Source organism: Onychostoma macrolepis, chromosome 04, assembly GCF_012432095.1.
Source record: "Onychostoma macrolepis isolate SWU-2019 chromosome 04, ASM1243209v1, whole genome shotgun sequence".
Taxonomy (NCBI): Eukaryota; Metazoa; Chordata; class Actinopteri; order Cypriniformes; family Cyprinidae; genus Onychostoma; species Onychostoma macrolepis.
The window spans coordinates 23,015,383-23,033,064 of NC_081158.1; the positions used below are offsets into that span (position 1 = coordinate 23,015,383).

Consider the following 17,682-nt stretch of genomic DNA (forward strand, 5'->3'; position numbering starts at 1 on the left):
GTTTTAATTTGAAACCAATATAGCAGTTCCACACTTGTGTTTTGTGTGAATCTGTAGCCTGCACAACTGCAGATCCCATTACAGGCAACAAGCTTTGACAAACTACGCTTTGACAAACTACACCGAGATCACGCAATACTGAAAAGTTTTCAAAACGGCTAGATTGTTTTGAAAATTAGAACATTTCTTTTAAAAGTATGCATAACTATTTAAAAGTTTGGGTTCAGTTTTAATGTTTTTGAAAGAGACCAGTCACTACATTTATTTGATAAAAAACAATAATATGTTGAAATATTATTGCAATTTAAAATAACTGCTTTCTATTTTAATATATCTTAAAATTAATCGTAATTAATTCCTGTGATGGCAAAGCTGAATTCTCAGCATCATTACTCCAGTCTTCAGTGTCACATGATCCTTCAGAAATCATTCTAATATGCTGATTTGGTGATCAAGAAACATTTCTTATTATTATTATGAACAGCTGAGCTGCTTAATATTTTTGTGGAAACTGATGCATATTTTTTTCCAGGATTCTTTGATGAATAGAAAGTTCAAAAGAAATAACAGAATTTGTTACATCAGTGTATTTATATATTTTTTTTGTATCAATGTAAAAGCCTTTACTGTCATACATACAAAATTCTCTTATAATTTAATATCGAGTAGAAAACCTACACCATTAACTTGATACAAAGTATAAATCAAATAATTAAATTTTGTAAGCAACATGTATTCTTTACAATATAATGTATACTCTGCATACTTTATGAAAAAAAAAAAAACCCAGTATAAATTGGTCTTTACACACATAACTAGCTGGTTTTCTATTTTAGGAAGTGTGTCCCTGTATTCTTGTTGATTGTGATTGTATACTGTCCAGCCTAATTAGAAAAGCAACCTCTCTCATACAGACCAGAAATCAGTCATCAGGTCTTTCTCTCCCTCTGTCTATCCCACACCGCTTTTTTGCTCTCGTGATCATCTAGTTCTGCCCTTCGTTTGTCCTACGTGAATCAGACCAGAAGTATTAGCTTGCAGAATCACATCTCGCCCCGTCCCATTCTGGAATGAGCTGAGTGGTCCACACATACACACACCCCCCCGTAGCATTAATACCCCAGGCCTCTGCTCTCCCCACCACACCCTGTTTTTTCTGCCTCATATTTTTTAATGACAAAATGTTTGTGCGAAACAATCGGGGTTGACTTTTCTCTCAATCCGGGGTATAGTGTTGGGAGCTTACGCGGTTCCGGTACCCAGCAGTTCAGACGGCTAACAAAACAGGTCCAGTTTACTTCTGCTTCGGTGGCTGCCTGCAATGCTTTTCACCCACAGGAAAAAGACCAGAGGGGCAGAGAGCATACGGCGGGTGAATGAATGAGCCAGGTCGGATGCCTATTCAAACCCAGGCGGGAACAGCTCTGTGTCACTCCGAGATCAGCGTTTCGCAGTATCTACACCCACAACTATGAGCCATTCGGTACTTCTGGGAACTTTACGAGATGTCGATGTGCATTTAACAACATGGCATCATTTTGCTTAGTAATAAGATGAATTCAAATGACCACAGTTTGATGTATTTGATCCAAACTGTTTGATTCATTTATTTATCTAGTGATTTTAGTGTAAATTATTGCCAAAAAATTATAAATACATCCAGGCAACAAGGAGATGAGATGGTTTCATATCAAACTTGAATTCAGGAAAAGTCATTAAAAAAAAAAAAGCTTACATAATTAAACCAGGACAAAAACTGTAGACCGGTAATTAAACGATAAAAACATGATGAAAAAAACAGTATCAATAATTACTCTGAATATACCTGACATAAAGTGCCATATTCTCTACATAAAAAAATATATTTTAACAAATTTACCAGCCATATAACTCATATAAACAATTTAGATTTTAAAAAACTGCTACTCAAAATATTTCCAGTGACCTTTTAACCGTTTTCAGACCCATAGCTGTATGGTCCATTGGCTCAGGCGGAATATAACTAGACCTTGTGCACGCCGGAGCAGTGATGTGGAATCCCATGTCTCTGGCACTCGTGGGAATGGTTTGGTCACTCAAAACGGTGGTGGGTCACATTTCTATTAAGTATGTAAAAGCTCTCTCTCTCTTTCGTTCCCACACGTTTACACACTCACGTTTAGAGCATTGCAGCATACATGGCCAAGTCTTTAGATGACTAAGGAAGCTTCTCTCATAAAAACACAAACGGTTTTTGTTTACTTAAAGCCCACCAGTGCAGCAATTGGCAACGTATTCACCAAAATGATGGTTTCTAAAGTGTAGAAATGAGTTGACCACTTTTCTTCATATGTAAACTGCAAAAGAAGCTCATAGCTACATACGCAATGTCCTATACTGTTTGGGGTTGAGTTTTGGAAGCAACAGATCAGTAGCAATGATATTAGAAGTTCATACTTCTGTGTACCATTATGAGACATCAACAGTATGAACATATTCAGACTTTTCTCCAAAGAGAAGGAAAAAGGTCATGCTTTTCAGTGTTCAAACAGATACAGTGTGACTGAAGCTTTCCAGCGTTTCCAGAGTTGCAAAGTTGCAGCACGTTTCTCCTCTTGAACTCCCATAGGGGCTCAGCTGGTGGGACATTTTACAAGTTCTTCTTGCCTTAATTTGAAAAAGATTACTTTTGTGGGCAGTTTAGACTGTCCGATAGGAGTATTGAGTCAATATGTGGTCCTCAGGACAGGCCCCAGCTGTCTGTGAGAATCTGAGATCTACAAAAGCCTTGCACTGCATATGTAGCGTCCATATGTTTGCATGAATTCACAAAAAGTCAGTCTGAGGTCAGTGCATTTTCCTCTGAAGTTCTGGCATCTTCATTATTCATCCCAGTCTCCTTCAACGGGGCTTTCTTGCATAAAGACTGCCTGATGTGCAAAACGAAGCCACTTCCATTTCTGTTTCAAACACTTCCTGTTTCTTTCCATTGGCCTCTCGCCTTTCTTTCTTGTCCTTTTAACTCAACTACTCGCTCATTTACAGGTAAACACCTCTGTCTTTTCACTGCAGGTGTTACACTTAACGAAGCAGCACCACTGGAACTTGCAGTTGCACTGCCACACACGTGTGTACTGATGGGTATTGTGGCCCCGGCCACAGCACATCAGGTTGCAGCCGTCCGTGTGAGGGGACGTGTGATTACACAGCCGCCCTCTCGTTCCTGCGCTCCCCGTCGCAGCATCCTCCTCGCAATAGTTGGGCGAGCGCTCCAAGTAAACCAAGTCTGTGTCGGTGGGCTTTATGTACCCACGGGACTGCTTGAGACGCAGGAAAGACGGTTGTCGAAAACGCGTGGCCCTCACGGCCTCCACCTCGACCGCAGTGGCATAACGCTCCTTAAGGATGTAGCCAATCTCTCTGAATTTCGGCAGAGTCGTCCAACAGGTTTTTGTGGTACATGAGCCAGAGACGCCATGACATTTACATTCCAGCTTCATCCGTTCCTCTAGAACCTGCAACAGTAGAGAAAAACCCAGCGTTACCAAATGATTGTGCTTTGTTTTGGAAATGAAAGGTCATGTATATATTGTATTGGGCAACAGTTAAACGTGATTAATCGCATACAAAATAAAGGATTTTGTGTATATAATATATGTGTGTGTACTGTGTATATACTGTATATATAAATACACGCGTGCATGTATATATTCAAGAAAAATATGTAATGTTTATATATTAAAAATACTTATATAAATTATATGAATATAAATATAGACATGTGAATACATATAAATATTTTCAAAATATATACTGTTTGTGTGTGTCTTTTATATATTTATATATATATATATATATATATATATATATACTAAATATATTAAATAAATATATATATACACACACACACACATATATTATATAAACAAAAACTTTTATTTTGGATGCGATTAATCGCTTCCTAACACTAATTTGACTTATAAAATGAAATAAATATATGCATTGTTTTATTACTTTTATTTGTAATTTTGTGCAGTATTGTGTGTAATGTAAAATATAATTTTTAAAACTTAAAATATAAAGTTTTAAGTAAATATATATATTGCTTTATTAAATTTATTTTTACAATATTCAGACATCAATTAAAAATTTATTACATTGGTAATATAATAATTTTTTTAACATTTTTAAACTACATTTTATTTATTTGCAATGCTCAGACCTTTACTAAAACATCATGCTATGTATATATGTATGTATGTATGTTGTAACAATCCTGAAAGATATTATATTTCACTTTTTAAAAAAATGTGGTTTATCTGGTTTTTATTTCCTAGTAATACTCGCATAGTATTTTACAATGGGCATGACTTCATCAGAGGCCTCTGAAGCTGTGGTGCGAGTGAATTCATGCAGCTGACGGGTAAGGAAAATTCTTGACATTTTATTTTGACTGTTTTCAGCAATTTGAACCAAAACCCATTATTCAATACGTCCTGAGCAATGTTTCAATGTGCGATGCCAGATATCTGTCAAAACTGAGAGGAAAAAATATGTTTTAGCCAAATCATACCCTGTAATTTTCTCTACCTTCCGAAGGGCCACATCAAAGAATGGGAGAAATGTCCATAATTCTCAAGTCCCCATTTATGTATATGGTTACATTTGAGTTAAAAGCAGAACTATTTGGCTGTTTGATGTGTTACTGATATGTTCAACAGACAGCAATATGTGATAGTTGACATTTACCCATTTAGTTAAATGTTAATATTCCCCTTCAATGAGAAGGATTTGAGATTCAGTAATAATGTTCCTGTTTTTGCCCCTTAAGTCTTTAATCCCTCTATTTAAAAGCAGTGTATCACAATTCATGGTTTCTATTAACTAAATCGCATGAATACATGGTAATTATTTAATTAAATTTTGTATATATATACAGGTGCATCTCAAAAAATGTAATATTGTGAAAAAGTTCATTATTTTTTGTAACTTGTTTCAAAAAGTGAAACTTTCATGTATTCTAGATTCATTTCATGTAAAGTAAATTCCAGCATCAGTGAGGTGTGGCATGGAAGCGATCAGCCTGTGGCACTGCTGAGGCACTATTGAGCCTTCAGCTCGTCTGGATTATTGGATCGACTGTTTCTCATCTTTCTCTTGAAAATATCCCATAGATTCCATATGGGGTTCAGGTCAGGCATGTTGGCTGGCCAATCAAGCACAGTAATATCATGGTCAGCAAACCACTTGAAAGTGGTTTTGGCATTGTATGCAGGTGCTAAAGTCCTGCTGGAAAAGGAAATCAGCATCTCCATAAAGCTTGTCAGCAGATGGAAGCATAAAGTGCTTCAAAATCTCCTGGTTGACAGCTGCATTGACTTTGGACTTGATAAAACACAATGGACCAACACCAGCAGACGTCACGGTACCCCAAATCATCGCTGACTTTGGAAACTTCACACTGGACTTCAAGCAGCTTGGATTCTGTGCCTCTCCAGTCTTCATCCAGACTCCAGACCTTGATTTCCAAATGAAATGCAAAATTTACTTTTATCTGAAAAGAGGACTTTGGACCACTGAGCAACAGTCCAGTTCTTTTTCTCCTTAGCCCAGGTAAGATGCTTCTGACGTGGTTTCTGTTTCAGAAGTGGCTTGTTATCCCTTTTCCTGAAGGCGTCTGAGTGTGGTGACTCTTGGTGCACTGACTCCAGCTTCAGTCCACTCCTTATGAAGCTCTCCCAAGTGTTTGAATCGACTTTGCTTGACAATATTCTCAAGCTTGCGGTCATCCCTGTTGCTTGTGCACCTTTTCCTACCCAATTTCTTCCTTCCAGTCAACTTTGCATTTAATATGCTTTGATACAGCACTCTGTGAACAGCCACTCCTTTCAGTAATGACCTTCTGTGACTTACCCTCTTTGTGGATGGTGTCAATGATTGTCTTCTGGACCATTGCCAAGTCAGCAGTCTTCCCCATTATTGTGGTTTCAAAGAACAAAAGATACCCGGAATTTATACTGTAGGGATGGTCATTTAATGAAATTGAAACAATTAATGAAATGTAAATATTCTAATATTTTGAGATACTGGATTTTTGACTTTCATGAGCTGTAAGCTCTAATCATCAAAATTAAAACAAAAAACTTTTGAACTGTTTTACTTTACATGTAATGAATCTAGAATATATGAAAGTTTCACTTTTTGAAATAAGTAACAAAAAAAATGAGATGCACCTGTATGTGTATATGTATATTACTCTATACAACTTTTCTTCCATACCTTTCTTCCTGCTTCGTTATTGTGCAGGTTCATTAGTCTCCTTGCATTTTTTTTAATCTCTCGGGCGTCCACAAAGCGTCTGGAGAACTCCACTCCGTATTTGACATCTGCCGAGCAGCCGCCCCATTTCCAACCCTCTTCCTGGTCGTGATAGCCCTGCTTTTCTCTATCACAGCCGCAGTGGCTCAGGTTGCCCTGACTGCAGGCTGCTGTCACAGCATGGGCAACACCTGCTGCTGTGACGGCGTAGGTAAATGCAGCCTCCTTGCTACCTAGGAAGAAGAGAGTAGAACCTCTGAGATGATTTGACACCATTGACATCCCAAAGTCCATGCCAGTGAGTGCATCTTTGTTAGATTTCCCACTCAACAGTGTAGCAACTCCATTTACTAGCAGGGTCTAACTTCCAATGTGAAGCAGCAAAAACACACCTGACTGTAATTTTTAACCCTAAGAAATGAATAACTGGTTCATGTTTGTTTGATTACTGATGGAACTAAACTCTGCAGGGAAGTAAATCTCCAGGACTGAGCACTCTTGATCTCAAGATTGATGTAAGGAGACTAAACTGACCCCTGCTGGTCGGCCTTTATGAAAAGAGGTTAGGAAGAATGGACTGACCGCTACGAAGATGTCTATACTGTTATCTCTATACTAATGCATTAATTAACAACCGAATCTAAGCGTTTCACTTTTAATTAAAAACAAACTGTTGCAGTGGTTTGTCCAATGGCTTGTTCTATGCTGAATGGATTTCTGAATGGTTTAGGTTTGCAGCTGATGACTTCATGTTGGTCTTTTTGTGTTTTGTGTAAAACCTTTCTTAAAACATAATGATTTTTTTTAATTATTTTCATTATTATTCCATTTTTCTATTTGCTCTCTTATTATTTATTTATTTATTTTTCCCAAAAATGTTGGTTATGGGCGCCATGTTGTGAAGAGTTGGAACTCTGGTCATTACATTTGCAATTAGAGTCAGATCTTGTTCCCAGATTTTAAATGAAGATTAATCATCAAGGTCTGCCAATAATACCGCAGTATTTTAGTGTACACCGATTTGCGTTTACAGTATAAGCAGTAAATAAATATGAAATTGCTGTTGTTTTCTTTTTTTTAGGATAATATCCCTCATCAAGATATGCTGGCAGTGAATCTTGTAAAGGCAACAGTGATTACCCTCTCCATCCTGCAAAATGGAAAAGACCATTAGTGTTGTGGTTTTTCTCATAGCTAAAGCCAAAGTCCTATAACTGATCATCAGGTTTGACTGAGCACAGGATATTTCCCTTCAGCCAAGAGATCCGAATGCTACAAAGTCTTTGTATAATTTGACAAATAATGCGTGCCTGGATCTACTGGTGAATTTTAACTACTGTTATTCTTACGGATTTTGTGGGAAAACCCATTGGCCTTTTAGTAAAGTTCACAATGGCTATTAAATAAACTACGATTAATCCTAAAATGCCCATTCGAAAATTCAATTTTGAGAATGATGAAATCAGATAAAAAGCAAAGCATTTTAGAAGATTTTCTCTGCTGTAGGTATAGTGTGTAATGCTTCTTATACGTTTGTTTGTTAAATATTTTAGTTAATTTGATTACGCTTTTAGCTACCAATAAAAGTATAGCACACTCAGCTTTCTGTTTAAATCAATTTTAGAGTCAAAATTGGTGCAGAAATTGAGTCTGTAGATTCCATCCATTCCTAGATATTGCAATATGAAACTCAACTTTTCTGCTACAGTTTAACAATACAATGGCTTTTCTTTCTTTCACTCACACAAGCAATTTGCACAACAAAACATAAAAAGCTTCATAGACATTAGGACCCATATATGCACCTATAGAGCACGCCACAGCTGAGAAACATACATTTCCTTGAACAAAAGAAACAAGATTATGTTGTGTAGAGCCAACTAACCCCCAAAAGAGTGATTGTTACCAGGACCACTGGATTAAACACAGCCTCGCACCGCACCCTGACCGCAACAAAACATTTCTGACTGAAAGGCAATTTATATGGGAGTGCTGTATTAAAAAACCCTATTACTGTGTGCTCTCCTGGTTGGGGTTCTCACAAAGTCACTGGTGTCATTTGTGTATGTTTGTAACTGTGCAAATGTTTCGTTGAAAGATTTTTAAAAAAGTAATTATGCGTCACTTTAACCTCTTGTCGTCTCACTTGTTTCGCAGGGCCACACTCTCATGGAAACAAATCGCTGCCAAAGCAACACGTGCACACACACACACACACACACACACACACACACACACACAAGCACAGCTCACGGGGCTGCACCTACTGACCTACTCTCAGCTCTTGCCCAAAGACGGTCCTCTCGCCAAGGGCAGAGCAGTTCCACCGTCCGTAGCGAAACTGATACTGGCATTCGTTGATGCCCAGCTGAGCACCCTCCCCAATGATGATGATGGCATCTGGGCGGCTCTGGCAGATGGCGCGCTGTCGGGGGGCCAGGCCCGGGATCTTGTTGCAGATGATGTTCGCGCCCAAAGCCACGACTGAAGACAAAGCCCTTTGGAGGAGACCAGATACACTGATGTCAACAGCTGATGTAGACCAGGTATTCAAGAAATTGGGACAGTTCACCCAAAAATGGAAATTCTGTCATCATTTACTCACCTCATGTCGTTGCAAACCTGTATAACTAAAAAAAATCAATGGGGTCCAATGCTGCTTTGGACCCCATTGACTTACACTGCATGAACAAAAGCAGTTCAAACATTCTTTAAAATATCATGTTTTGTGTTTTCCAAAAGAAAGAACAACATGAGAGAATGAGTAAATGATAGAATTCTCACCTGAAATCTCTTCAGCATTTCATTTCTTGGTTACTGGACCGCAACTATTTAAGATGCTTAGCGTTTTAGAAGATATATTTATAATGCTTCTAAAAGGTTTGTATAAACCCTTCAAATACCCTGATGATTTAACTGCACACTGCCAGACAGTTTCCTCACAGACATTTCCATCTTTTTCAATACACCACAGGAAACATTTAAAGGATTGCCTGTACTATAATGAAAGAATTTAAGAGCATCTCATGACTCATTTAAAACAGAACAACAAACAACTCAAAGTTCATGAATCAAAGCTTTTACAGGCAAGCGTGGAACTGAACTTGATTTAAAATACAAAGGGGTCCCAAATAATGTCTAAACAAATCAGAAGGCCAACCGTAGACTATTCTACAGACCAAAACCATTTACAACAATGCGATCACAGAATAATACAGCCCATAAAGTGAAACCACACACAAATGTGGATTACTCTTGTAAATCAAGCCGGCTGTTCTGCTGTTCTTAAACAAAGTGAAGCCCAGTGTTAGTCTATTGACTCACAATTTAGATAACACGATCCAGAAATATATTGAGCTATTTTAATGGATTAAACTATTCCTGACACAGTGGGGGATATTAGTACTAATGATTGCAAGATGAAGTCCTATTTTAGAGCAATACAACTAATGTCTTGATACAAATTTGGAATAAACACATTTGAGCCAAGAAAGCCATGCTCGAGAGGAGCTACCAAAACTAGAGTGTCCATTCATCAGTCATAATAACAGCTTAGCATTCTTGTTCTTGTAACAAGAATGTTATTTAATAGCATCTGAATACAGGGAAACTTTAAATGGCTTTTTTTAATGGAATTCAGCAGATTTCTTTGGTCTTCATAGGTCTGGTCTGAGGAAAATCCATAGAGAACATTTTGGGGTTTAAATAGTCTACTCTACAGGCTACCAAATGAACTAAGAATCAGAGAACAAAATGTAAGTCAAAGCTTTAAGTAATGATGACCACTTCTGACCAGAATCTATTTAAAGTACATTTATAGACTACACATACGTTTGAAATGTGTGGCTCAGTAATTTCTCCACAGTCTGAACTTTAGTGCAAATAAAAGGTTCACTCTTTTCCAGCCACATCTCACCCATCTCACCCTCTGTTTTTTTTCCAAATGCGGTTTTCCAATTACAAGTGTTTGAGATCAGAACATGATGTTGTAACGAGTAAAACATTATCCTCACACTCTCACAGCAAATGAATGAAAGCTAATCTCATCAGTTTTGACTGAATGAACTGGTTTGTACTGGCATGACAAGTTTAGCCTATAACTGGGTGGTATGAATAGTATATAACTGGAAATCTGCTCATTTGAATAATTAATTGCCGTAAGAACTTACTGTTTTGGGAGGTGTTTTGCTGCCTGTATAGTTTAATGTAAAGTTTATAACTATTGTGTAACTAACTGATATAACCTTCTTAAACTACTAAAATCTGTTTTGTATCTCAAAATATAGCCTACTATTAAACGCCATAATAATGCAGGTGGTAAAGGCAGATAATGACTAAAAATTCATCAAAACTTGCCTTTTCACCAGCAATGGCTAATAAACATGCATTGCACAACACAAAAAAACAAACACCATCAGTGCAACACAGGACACTTCAAATGCAATAAACATAAACTAATCATGCATAACTGTTACCAAAACCAATAAACATAACTATTTAAGATAATAACATTTGTGGGAATTTACTCTGTACACCTAGCCATACTTTTTTTTTTTTAAATTAACTTCGACGTTTTAAAGTAAAAGAACAATGTGTTGAATGTAATAGATTGTGATAGGCGATAAGTATGGTAATTAATACTGTTTACTTCTGAAAACCACAATTTTACAGAAAATTACATTTAGTGTGTTAATTACACTGTTAATTAACATGCTTTTACCGCACAATTTTAATTATTTTTATAAATGAGTACACATTTTTACAGTGAATGGATTCTGATACATTTATTGCCTTTTTTAATAAAATATTTTAAGTAATATGTGCTGAATGGCTCCTTATTATGCGCAATTCAGCATTTGCTTCTTTCTCAAGCACAGAATGGCTTAAAACATAATTAAAGAACATGCACATGCTCAGTCTCATCGTGTAACACAGCAGGTGCACTAAATAATGGCATTTCCAACATGTGTGGAAATAATGATTTGTTTGCAATAACCATAATACCTTTCATTTAACATTAATTGCGCTTGACTGTTGTGCCAAAAACCCCGACGGGATATTAAAGGTCAGAATAAAAATGAAAGCAGTAGTTCAAACCTACAGGTAGCTGCCGCTGGTGAGGATGAGGAAGATCTGGGGGTAGTAGACTGACAGCAGTGCACCGCAGGATGAGATGCTGCGCATGGTGACATTGAAGAGAGCGCGCGGAGAAAGCGAACTTCTGAGGATTTGTCGTGAAGTTACGCTGCTGCTCGGTGAGCTGCAGGCGCGGAGACACGATCCGTCATCTCCTGCGCGATACAGGCTAATTCAGAGTGTGCTCCCTGCCGCGGGCTGACGGCTGATTTTAGGGATTTTGGGTCTCGTGTCGGTGCTTTGCCATTGGCAGAGGGGGGGACACTCCAGTCCGCCCACCTTTACGGGCACGGTTGAGTGACATCTCCGCCTATTTGTGATATATTGCGCTCAATGTCAGAGAGATTGATGAGACATGGACAGAAATCTGAATCGAAACCGCTTCTTTTAAGAATAATAATAGTCGCACGGTCTGTTGGGAAGACCTTGTTTACTTTTTGTAGGACACAAAAAGTGAAAGCTCAGTCATAAAGTGTTCTGCGTTGGCAGACTACAATTCCTTTCAGTAAATGATGCATGTAGCTTCTCTCATCACTGTAGATGGCATGCATGGGTCACCAATCGGAGCTATGTAACGAGGGTGCGAATTATGAGGGGGTTTGGGGAGGTCTGAGCCCCCTAATTAAGGTTTGAACCTTCTCAACTCAATTCTACATTCAAACGTATAGATCTATTCTTGTTATAACATGTATACGTTAAAAAGGTTCATAAGTTGGATTACAAGTAGCTACAAAATCGCGCTAAGTAGGCGATAGAGAAAAGAAAAGGTCACGTTGCGACGCGGAAACCATAGCAACAGTAACTTAGGTGGCCGCTAGAGCGCTTTATTTTAGGATCCGACTCGGCGGTCGACAAAACGTGCTTAATAATAAGTACAAGTATGTCATTATTTATCGCTTTATCTCGCATTTACCTGTCACGTGTGTATCAGTGCAGTGTTTTGTTTAAAAATGTCCGCTAAAAGGCGATGTTCCTGTCCTTGTGGCGCCAAATCAGATCTGGTTCGCGAGGCTGACAAGAAATTTCCTTTAAACTTCGACTCTCCTAAAAAATAGTTGAATATTGTGTCGGCTGTAGGCCTATACAACTAAGCAATAATCTGGCAAGTTACAGACTGTTCTGGAAAATCCATTTTTTAGATGCTAACATGGTTTCTAGCTGGTTTTAGATGCTCAGTAGCTGGTCATTAGGTAGTCTAGCTGGATTGTTGTTGGTCCAAGATTGCTCACCAGCAAAATAAGTCATTTTAAAAGTCAGTTAAGTTCAAGCAGCTTTAAAGTTTTATTTTGTGTTCCACAGAACAAAGAACGTCATACCGGTATGGAACCAAATATAAAGGTAAGTGAATTATGAAAGAGATTTCATTTTTGGGTGAGCTACCCATTAATTTACTGCATTATGACAATCACTACTTTAACTTAGTGCCATTGTTTCCTTTATTATATGCATCGTACACAGTGCAACTTTCAACAATCAAACCTACAACCAGATATTCAGAGCATGCAAACAACAGAAACTCGTTGTCCATTCTGAATGAAAACCTGCTCCCTCTAGTGGCAATTGGTAAAAGTGCGTTCTTCTCTCATGTCAGACAGCCCAATAAGTTGATGTACATGTAGTCAGCCATGTGCTAAAAATAAAAATAAAATAAATTCATAGAGAAGGTATGTAAAAACAACAAATGTGTTTGCTCATATTGGAAAACATCAAGTTAAATGCTGCTGGGTGATGGGGGCTGATTGGTGAAGGAAAGCAAACAGATTTACTGTCTCTTGTTAAAGATGCTCTGTGCAAACAAGAGCTTGTTTGCTTTAAGGCAGAGAACGTTGGACAGGATAGAAAGAAGGTGGGGAGTTAGCTGTACAATATCATAAGCTTCAAAGGGTGGACATGTTTATGAGCCTCTGTCTTTGGCTAGTGCAGAGATCAAAGTGCACAGCCTATTCAGAGTTTCTGCTTCTGTTTGTATTTGATGGTTGCAGCAGATCTCAGGTTTTGCTAATGGGATGGAAACTCAAACCAGAATGCTATTTAGTTTTGTTTTCGATTAATTTAATTAATCTGGCATCCATTACCATTTTGAATGTCACTATGCATTTCAGTCCTGAAATGAACAGTGCTGCTGGGGAGCACGATGGTTGCAGTTGACCTTTTTCATGATTTGCAAGACCTTGTTATGTGTGTTTCTTTAGGTATGTCCTCCAGCTTAGCCAGCCATTTCGCTTGACATGGTGTTCGATGAAGCAAATCCAGCTGTATTTGGGAAAATGGATGTTGGAGATGATGCATTATAAGAATATACCTCCCTTTGATTAGTTATGACTTATGAGTAGCACAATTTGCACTTGAAACATCCTCTTTCTTCCCCTCTTAAAGGAAATGTTAATCCTTTCTTGATGATGTATTGAGTTTTTATTTTATTTTATTTTTGTTATATACATGCACAAGCCAAAAGAATGGCAGATATAATTGAAATCTTCTATTCGAACCCATGTTCCAGGCCACTTGTAGATAAAGACCATGTTCCTATAAAAATTTGCAGCCAAGAGAAAATTATGGATGATATTCAAAGAGAATGGAAGGGAGGAACCCAAAGGGAAGAGAAAAAAACACCCCATCAGATGCTTTTGTTAGTGTTTTTGACCACAGAGCTTTCTAGCCAAAACTGCACTTTAGCTGTGCTCTCATAGTTTGGAAGGTTACACAATGGAATCTGTTTCTTTTCATTTACTTCATCAAGATTGTAGAGGAAAAGAGGACAATTTTCCTCGTCTTGGGGGAATATCATTGTCTCATTGCATTTTGTCAGTGACCCGTTTGCTCGAGAGGCCCTTAAAAATACCAGCTGAGACGGAAAAGGCTTGTTTAGCACTCTTGTTCTGTAGTGCAAGGAATGGAAAGTGGACATCAATATACCCCACCTCCCTTCAGGGCTGTTGGTTTTCAGTTCTTCATCTGCAGTTACTTTCTAGATTTTTTTTCTCTGTTGCACCCTGTGACACAGTCCAAGTGCGTGCGATCAACAAGTTGGTAAATCACAGTTGATTTTGACCACATGATGCTCTATCGCAGTTGAATTTGATCACATGATTATGATGCTCAGCTAAATCCTCAGAACTGACAAAAGAAAATTGTAAACACGTGTACGGAAATATGTTTTAGAGACATGTCTTCCCAATTACAGTCCGTTTAAAAAAAATAAAAATGATGCACGCAAAAGAAGAAAAAAAACGGCATACTTTCATTAATGTGTTGCTTATAAATGTCTGTGTAAATCACACAATTTCCTATAAGTTATTCCAGAATGTATTCTTTTTTTTATTGTTCTTTCTCACTCAAAACATAAACCAGATGCTGGTACGTCTACCCACAAACAGATGCAGAAACAGCTGGAGTAGTGACAGTGTGGTTTGATAGTTATCAAACGACAGCATATTGAGTTTCTTTCATTAATAAATAAAAATAAACTGCTTTCTTTTTTACATTATGTATTTTATAAAAATCCCCAAATTGTACCAGTTGCTTATATTATTACAAGCATACATTACATTTTTTTATTTGCTTGGAAAACTAATTTTATAGTAGTGTGGATTACGTGAAAGCTCAATATTGAAACATACCAGTAGAGGGAGGCAGAGCTCCACAGAATGATCCCCTCCTACCAGTTTTCAGACTAGACTTCCTCCAATCACTGGTGTAAGGATATCCACTCTGTCTGTCCCTCCATCAAAGTGAAGTCCCTACCTCAGGTTTAGCATACATCCTCTGGTCAGAGCAGTTTTGATGAATGCCCACAAGGGGGCTCTACTTGACTGCCTAATCACAAAAGATGAAGAAATGTACTGCCTCCCTAAATGAGAACTGCACCTCACTGCTCCCGCCATCTTGTATCCCGCCCTCAGAAGTATAAACTTATTCACTGTCGATTTAAAGCTGAATCAAAACTGCCTGGCTCGGACCCAAAGCCCGCCATTTTTTAGAATACGAGGTCAGAAAAATCACATTGCATGGGGCGTTAAAACAGCATTCATTGTCTACAATTCATTGTGCCACGATCAATTGATGTGGTTACGTTTTTAGATCTCACTTGGGATTCTTAAATTTTGCAAAAGATGGCGTAGGATAGTATTATTTGAAAAGATGTTAGTTATGCATACTGTATCAAGGCATTTTGTGGTAGTGATACATATAAATGTCATTTTGAAAATATTACAGGGACCTCTGGTTTGAGGGCCAAAGGGCACTAGCGGTTTGACCTTGGGATTTTTCTAGACTGGATGTTATTGTTATTCACAGCAGCAAGGAAAAAGTGAAAAATGTGAGATAACTCGAATACTTTGGATAGAACAAGAGGTCCAGAGAAAAAGAGACTGAACAATGGATTTTTCCTGTGAGTCAATCTTTTTATGTCTTTTTTTTTTTTTTTTTAACAACAGCCTCGCTGTATTAGTACTGACCTGGTTGATGGGGTCTGTGTGTAATCACATGGGTGGACTGAAGGGTCACCTAAACGGCTAATTGACTTCTAATGAAAGTTATTACCCAATTCCACAATGTGTGTGCTTGTGAATGCAGGATGAGGTAGAGAAAAGCCACAGGTCAGTGCAGAGAATGAGAGAGAGGGATGGAAATACTGTAAGATGGGTAAAAAAGAGAGGCTTGTCGTTTTGGTGCCCATGTGATGAATGCCTGTTGGGACAACAGATGTGTGGTGATGTCATTTTGTGTGTGTGTGTGTGTGTGTGTGTATGGGGAGGAGCAATAGCAAAGTGCACTCAATTCTCTGCTCTGTAGTTAAATTCTCAGTCGTTGCTGTTGAAAAGACCAAATTGGACATTAATTTTCTAGTTGGTTTATGCTGATTTGGAGCTGGTGGACAAAAAAAAATAAAAAATCTTGATGGTGAAGCCAGCATCCAAAACATGGTGGGATTTTAACCCCTTTTTGATTGCTGACCTCCATGGTTTTCAGGAGTTCAAGGTCTCCACTTGAGACTAAACACTAAAGGGTCCTTATTGTTGAAAAAGGTGATCTCTAGGGCCTTTTTCCTTTCAGTACCCTGCCGCCACGACCAGCCACCTTACACAAAACCCTGTCTCACTATAATGGGCCACTGAGCGAAAGGTTTCCGATTTAATTGTGTTTGCAATGTTAAACTTTTGCCACTGTCTTCTGACTCTCTGTGAGAGGCATAAGAAGACAATTGTTCTTGCGGTATGCCGTGACAATAGCTGTTTTGTCATCATGTGGAGCCAGAGAGAGACGGGGCAGCACACACAGTAACTTCACTACACCGCTGCCAGTGCTAGGCTTTCCAAGGCAGGGTTACACCAAGGTCAAAGTACTCTCGATCACACCATGTTGTGTGCCAATTACGCCAATATCACCTTTTTCTCACTGACCTTTTTAACCTATTCGGTTTCTTCAATTTCGTAATTACAAGTGATTTTGTTGGCAAAAAAAAAGTCTGTAGTGTATTTCTGTCATTCTGAGAATTGCTTAGTATTAATATTGGAGCCGCATCAGGCTGATTGTGGGAACCTGCTACCATCGTAATATTTTAACCAAATTGTTGTTTTTCCACATTTGGGTTTGAAACGAAGGGCTCTAGGGCAATCGAGCACATGTAAATAAATCCTTCAAAAGAAGAAATGCCTCGCTTTCAGAGCCTCAGAGCTCACAGTGTAGTGATATATGTCTTAAATGTGTAATTTTTCAGGCACAGATTAAGCCAAATCTCAGAATAAAAGGGATTTTCTATGGAGAATCACTGTTGACAATGCAGTTTAGTATAGGACTAAGGTTAATCTGTTTCTGGGAATCGGACCAAGATGATGCAAATATGAACTAATTCTTAACTGTTTCATGTGATTATGTTGCTCGATGTCCAGAATAAGCAGTTGTAAAAGAAACATCTTCTGAACTCTTGTAGAGCCAAAGGGATTCTATACGTTTTAAGAGCTGAACCGAAAGCATATCAAAGCGCCAACACCAGAAGAAATCACTCTTAATGTAAAGTGATACACTCAGCTGTCGGCCTTAACTGGGCCCACCGTTTTTCACTTCACCTCAGACAAAGAGGCCATGTGGAGTCAGTAGTCAGATTTTTCACATTGGGCACTTGATTTACTGTGAAGAAATAGGTGTCAGCGTTGAGGATATGTTATGGATGTTATCTGGTTTTGTGATAAAGTCGTAGGTGTGCTCTGGGTTTTATCGTTCTCTCGTTGCCTCAAGCTTGTGACCCCT

General features: G+C 38.3%; 1 protein-coding gene across 1 annotated transcript; it reads right to left on the reverse strand.

Annotated features, from left to right (window-relative positions):
- Nucleotides 1-110: 110 nt before the first annotated feature.
- Nucleotides 111-11,727, reverse strand: wnt7ba (wingless-type MMTV integration site family, member 7Ba). Its single transcript, XM_058773457.1, has 4 exons — nt 11,399-11,727; nt 8,569-8,795; nt 6,259-6,530; nt 111-3,494 (listed from the first exon to the last, which is right to left on the reverse strand). The coding sequence occupies exons 1-4, from the start codon at nt 11,479-11,481 to the stop codon at nt 3,015-3,017; spliced, it is 1,062 nt and encodes a 353-aa protein (XP_058629440.1). The 5' UTR covers nt 11,482-11,727; the 3' UTR covers nt 111-3,014.
- Nucleotides 11,728-17,682: the final 5,955 nt, after the last annotated feature.

Excerpts from the sequence above, each read along its gene's own strand:
- wnt7ba (XM_058773457.1), bottom strand. The coding sequence starts at position 11,481 with ATGCGCAGCATCTCATCCTGCGGTGCACTGCTGTCAGTCTACTACCCC. Across the intron at positions 8,796-11,398 it reads CTCACCAGCGGCAGCTACCT|GGCTTTGTCTTCAGTCGTGG; the intron begins GTAGGTTTGAAC and ends TCTCCTCCAAAG. Across the intron at positions 6,531-8,568 it reads TGGGCAAGAGCTGAGAGTAG|GTAGCAAGGAGGCTGCATTT; the intron begins GTCAGTAGGTGC and ends TCTTCTTCCTAG.